The following is a 6,000-nucleotide window of genomic DNA, read 5'->3' on the forward strand; positions in this document are numbered from 1 at the left end:
TCGTTCTGATTTCTTGTAGCACCACAACTGGCCCTAGCACACTCCCAGGCCTCCCTCCAGGCACCCAGGAATTTCTGCCCCACCAGGTTAGGGAACCTGCAGCAGAGGGCAAATAGCAGACTAGTTCAGTGTTCAGAGGGAGCAGATGATGGGACATAAGTAGCACTTCTATGGCCTAAGTATACCAGGGGATCACTAAGGTGGGGTTGGGGCACTGGCAGGTAGAGTCATTCTAGGGTGGGAGCTCAGATTTGGCTGGAGGTGGAGGCTGGGGGTTGGCTACAATGCCTTGAAGGGGTAGGTCCAGGCCTCAGTGGGCGAGGGGTCTCTGGGGAGCCCAGGTTGCATTCCAGGGCGCACAGCGCAATGGAGGTGTTGCTGCCCTGCCCAAGTTGTCAGGGCAAGAGGTGGCCGTGCCCTCCCAGGTCCCTCATCTCAGAGGGAGTTGGCTGAAGGATCCTTCCTCTTAGCCTCCTTGGGTAACTACCGAACAGGCAGAGCTGGGCATGAGTCACAACTGGATTGAAATAAATCCCCTTAGCATCTATACTCTCTCGGCCCTCGCACCACACATACCCACTGATGGATGGGGAGGCAGGGCCAGTGCCCTAATCCCAGCCCCACATCCCAGGCCCCTCCCTCCCCAGAGATTCCACAGGGAGCCCCCACCAACCCCTCTGGAGTATTTTTAGCTCCTACTTGGCCTGCTCAGAGGCCCTTTAAGGCCCTCTGGCTCCCAGCCTGGGATCCAATGGGTCCACAGCCAGAGGACTGCGAGTGGATGGGGGAAGGCGGGTGTGCAGAGAACCAGGTCCAGCTTCCAGCCACAGCCAGGTGTGGGGGAATCCAGAGGGTGAGAGAGACCTCACTGGTATTCAAATGCAATGTAAATTGATATGCAGATGAGCACATCTGCTCTCTGCCATTGGGTCTGGTCCAGATCAGACAGTCCAAAAGCTGACCCCTCCCAGACCACCACGGAGCCCACCCTCCTAGCAGCAGTCAGAATGGGGAGGCTAGGTGGGATACTTTGCCTAGCTCTTGAAGCTGGGCTGGGGGCGGGTAGGGAACCCCTCTGGGAGGTAGGGGGATGGGTGAAATGACCTCTCAAGGACTCTCAACAGCTGCCTCTTCATCCTCTCTTTTGCCTCCAGCCAAACAGCCCTCCTGGCCTCTGGGGAGCCCCCTGAGCTCCAAGTTCCAGAAAAGTACTTCCTCACCCCTGCCCCATCCCTCTTCCCGGGGCAGTTCAAAGCTAATGGAACAGCCAAGTAGAAAGCAGTAGTCGGAGGAGGGTGGGAATGGGGGCCAGGGGTGTCAGGGCACCAGGTTGGCTCACCCCAAAGAGAAGAGGCCCCCTGGGGTGGGTTAATGCTCAGAGAAACAGCCTGTAAGATTCAACTTCCCAGACTCCTCAGGGAGGTGCTGGGGTGGCTCCAGCGGGAAGATTTCAGTTAACTTGGTTGGGCCCAGAGGGCCCAGCGCTCAGGCCAGCGGGCCCCCATGCCTTACTCCCCCACCTCAGGCTGGGAAGCAGGTTGGGGAGGGGCCGCTCCAGCTCTGAGCCTCGGGGTGCTGGTGGGGGCCCCTCTCAGATGCCTGGATCCTAGCTCTGTGCCAATCCTGCTGCCCAAACTAGCCATCTCCCCAGAGGCTGCTCCTGTGGTAGCTGAAACTGCAGCCCTCTCCGTCCTCCCTACTTCTCACGCTGCCCACCCAGCCCCCTCTCCCCTTGGTGACTCAGCCCTAGAAGCAGAGCAACAAGCTGGAGGAAGCGAGAGAATGAGAGAGGGCGAGAGAAAGAGGCCTTGGCCCAAGCTTGCGATACAAAAGAAAAAGGCTGTTTTTCTTATTTCTTCTCCCTCTCCCTGGCTCCTTAGTATTTTTTTCATATTTGATCCCTTAGGGTGTTCTTCATGTTATCTAACCTCACTCCCTCTTACTGCAATGGACATCCTCTTCCCCCTTTGTTTAGTTCTGAACAAGTCCCTTTCACTTCTTTTTCTACAAGATCAGGCTTCTCCTACCTCCTGCCCAACTTAAAGCTCCTTGGCCTGGACTGGTCATTGGAGAGAGCCAGAGGAAAAGGACACTACACATGCAGGCCTTCCGCCTGCAGCCACAACTGCTATGCCCATTTCCTCTGGCACGAGCCTTGGAGGCTGCCAGGCGCCTGCCCTGCCCAGGGAAACATGTTTTAGGAGAGCACAGCAGGTAAGCCTGGTTCCTGCCTACCTCAGATATGACCTCATCTTCCAGGAGCCGCAGCCACCTCCGCCCCAGGCTTCCAGACACCCTCATTTCCAGGTAAGGGTGAAAGGGAGAGGGGGCCCCAGAGGTGTCTCCCATAGCCCACAAGGTCAGGCCAGACCAGGACACCTGAAGTCCCAGGAGGGAATGACAGAGCAGGTGCTGGGGGCCGGGGGGTCGGTGACCATCTCCCAGAGAAACAGTCCCTCTCTTCCCCAGGGGTCCTCATGCATCTCATCAAGAAGCCCAAAGCACCTTGGTCCTCTGCCCTGCTCCTCACCCCTCACTTATAAAGACCGGGAAATTGGGGCCTGGGTTAGAGTGAGCCTCCGATATTGTGGGCAGGGAACCCCAGTCCAGAGATGTAGGGGATGGGGAACAAAGAGGGTCCACACCTGGGTTTTTAACCATTTCTGGAATAAGGCCTTCTTTGACAATATGATGAAAGCTATGCTCTCCTCCCCTCTCCCCCAGAACAATGCACAAACAAACAAGATTTTGCATGTAGTTTCAGGGGGCCCTGCATCTCCTGACAACCTTCTGTGAACTCCAGGCTCAGAGTTTGTTCAGCACCATGAACCCTCTACCTTTTCCAGAGAGACTTTGAGGCTAACAGAATATAAGACCACAACTTGACTTGCTGGTTCCCCCGAGCTGTGTACTCAGGCAGCTGTTCACATCTGGCTACACAGCTGGCTGCAGCTAAGCCCAGCTGGCCCAGCTGGCTCTCCCAAAGGGCCAAGGGGCAGGATTCAGTGAGATGAGGAGATAAGATATAGAACCATCCCTGGGAAAGACTGATGATACCCAAGAGAATGACCCAGAACTCCATCTAGAACTACCTGCCTCTCTGAGGTTCAGTAGTTTTAGAACCTTCTGGGCTCTTAGCAGGCCTAATGCCATCTCTAGCTGCCCAGGAAGAAAAGTAGAACTCCTCTGCTCAGCCATCTTGGGGGAGGCCCATGGGTAGCGAGAGTGGATCCAGGTCCTGGCTTTAGCACCAGAGCCCTCAGCTGCTCCTTGGAGAAGTAGGCACATGCAGAGCATTTTACACACATTACTTATTCAAGCCCCACTGCCGCCACATGAAGAAGGCGTGTTGCACTCCCCGACATGTGAGGCAATTAAGACGCAAGTATTAGTGACAGATCCAAGATGGGAGACTAGCAATGGGACTCTGGAGCCTCTTCTCTCTCCACGATGCCAAGTTGCCTCTCATAGGCCACCAGAGGTGGGAAGGAGCATATAGATCCAGGTCCAACCCTTCGGAGAAAACTGGCCAAGAGAAAGGAAATATCTTGCTCAAGGTCACATAGCAAAGGCGGGGAGCGGGGGGATTGCAGAATCCATTATTTACTCCAGCTTTCCACTATTTACTCTGCTTTTCTGATCTCTTTACACTATGTTGCCTTATATCATGCAGATTCAGCACTGAAAATCTGAAGATCTTTTTCTGGAATGGGGCAGAAAGAGCACCAGTATAGAAACTTGTGCTGGTGGTCACCTAGGGTCTCCAAAAGATGCAGGGTTGACCAAGGCCAGACGCCAGCTGATGGGTCAGGCTGGCAAGAGTGTGGTGGCCCTAGCCTCTGTGGAAGCTAGATGGAACTGAGGCCAAGTAGGTAGGTAGACTGGGCAGGGGCTGGGCCAGCGGAGCAGGGGCCAAGGCTGGGGCAGAGTTTGGACTTTGGACATTCCAAGCTTCCTCAAGTTTCTGCAGGCCCCAGCCAGAGTTGGGAAAGGTTTCAACACACCATTTATCTGACCACGTCCTCTTGCTAGGCAGGGTTAGACACCAGGTGGGGGTTGATGTCTGGTAGTTCACTCAGCCCAAAGAGGTAGATGGAGCCTGCCTAACCTGTCCTAACCACCTTCCCTCCTGGGGCAGCCTCACCTCCCCCAGCTGCCCTCTTCCCCCAACTGCCAACCTCAGCACACTGAGCCCCTAGCAGAGAAACCTCTGAAACCTGGACATGCCCCTCTGGGCATGAGTGTGTATGGGGCAGGGGGGCAGGGACACAGCAGCTGGATGCAATCTCCTTCCCCTCTCCCCCTGTGCCTAGCTCTTCCCCTTCCTTCTTGCAGCTGTTGGGGAAGGAGAACAGAACAAAACACCATTTCCCTCTTCAAACCAAAACAAACACACTCAGGGTCGAAGATTCAACATGAATCTGTGGAATGCAGGGAAGAAGACTGGTGGGAGGGCTGCACTGCTGGGGGCTGCTGGGGCAGGAGTTGGGAAAGCCCCTCCTCTCTCTTCTACTCCCTCATCCTCCAGGGGTCAGAGGGGGCGCCTGGACAGCTCCAAACACGGGGACTCACCCATCACTTCACCCTCAACCGCCAAGCAGCTGAGAAGGCCCTCCAGTCTGGCTCTGCATGGGGTGTGGCTGGCATGGCCGCAGACTAAATTCAAGGTGTAAAGGCAGGGGTGGGCTAAATGCATATGCCTATAGGTTCTCCCCAGGAAAGGGGGAAGGCGGACCCACTAGGTGTTTATCTTACAGTTTTCTCCAGCTCCCAGCTCGGAGAGAAGAGGGGTTTGGTAGACACTGGGTTCACAGAATGGGAGGGGGCTCAGGAAACGGCGACCCCACTTCTGCTCTCAAGAGAGGTTTAAAGAGCTGAGAGGCTGCGTCTAGACAGGTACTGCCCGGGTCAGCACTTGCCAGTGATTACTGCCCACCATCCCACACCCAATCCCTCCACTTCCCGCCAAGCCTCGGCAGCAAGCGAGCTGCCCGGGTCCCCGCCCCCTTAATCCTCGCTCACAAGAGCCGGCGGCCCGCGGGCCTGGAAGCCAGCGGGCCCGGAAGCCAGCGGGCCCGGGGCTGCGACTCTGCTCCGGATCCACACCCTGCACACACATTCTCTCTGTCTCCCACCCCAACCCCGCCAGCCACACTTACAGGTAGCGCTGCTGCCGCTCCGTCTGCCGATGGAGGGCGACCGAGTAGCCAAAGAGGCTGCCGGGGTTCCCGGCCTCCTTCACCACCAGGAATCGGGTGTCCAGGTTGAAGGCGGAGGTGACGCGGCCGCCGGCGGCCACCATCAAGGCGAGCGCGCAGAGCATCGGGTGCTGCACGCGGGAGCCGTGGCGGGGGCCGGGGCCCATGGCTGCGGGCGGGAGCGGGGACCCGGGCAAGAACGCGTGAGGGCGTGGAGCTGGGAATGAGGACCTGTTCACCTGCTCCCCGCGCCCCCGCAGAACACACGGGCCGGCCGCGTCTTTGAGCCCCGCCGCGCTGATCCGTTTTTAGCCCCTAGCCCTAGTCAGCTTCACGTCCGCTCCGGGTCTGCGCTCTCAGATCCCCCCCTTGGAGGTCCGCGGTCTATTCTCCCGCCTGCCCTGCTGCAGGGTCACCGCCCCTCCGCCCGGGGCACCCTGCACCCCAGCTCGTCCCGGCCGCGCCCCCTTGGCCTCACTGCCGCCTTCGATCCGGGCTCGGCGGCGGATCTCAGCAGGCAGACCGGTAGACCGCAAGGAGGACGCGAGGGAGGGGTCCCCCCCCCGCGCCCCGCCTCCCCACGCCCAGACCCGCACCTCCCCACCTTGCGCGCCCAGCCCAAGCTCCGCTTTCCTTCCGGGGAAAGGGAAAAGGTCCCGGCTCCGCCGCCGCCTCTTAAAGGGGCAGCACTGCCCCTCCCTCCTCATGCTCCCTAACCCGACTCCGCCCTCCCCCCCAAACACCTGCCGGGAGCCCCAAAAGGCTTGGATTTCCCCTCCCCGCCCCTTGCTTCTCCCCAGAA

The 6,000-nt window shown here is 58.4% G+C and overlaps 1 protein-coding gene across 3 annotated transcripts in view; it reads right to left on the minus strand.

The window, feature by feature from the left end:
- ITGA3 (integrin subunit alpha 3) overlaps nt 1-5,691 on the minus strand; it is a 28,407-nt gene extending 22,716 nt beyond the window's left edge. For all 3 annotated transcript variants that reach the window (XM_087441011.1, XM_087441010.1, XM_014790811.2), the window contains exon 1: nt 5,160-5,691. In XM_087441011.1, coding sequence (XP_087297137.1) covers nt 5,160-5,365 — 206 coding nt within the window. In that variant the 5' untranslated portion in view covers nt 5,366-5,691. The remainder of the gene's footprint in view (nt 1-5,159) is intronic.
- Between the last annotated feature and the right edge of the window lie 309 nt (nt 5,692-6,000).

Source organism: Ceratotherium simum, chromosome 16, assembly GCF_057802395.1.
Source record: "Ceratotherium simum simum isolate JZ-2026a chromosome 16, ASM5780239v1, whole genome shotgun sequence".
NCBI classification, from domain to species: domain Eukaryota; kingdom Metazoa; phylum Chordata; class Mammalia; order Perissodactyla; family Rhinocerotidae; genus Ceratotherium; species Ceratotherium simum.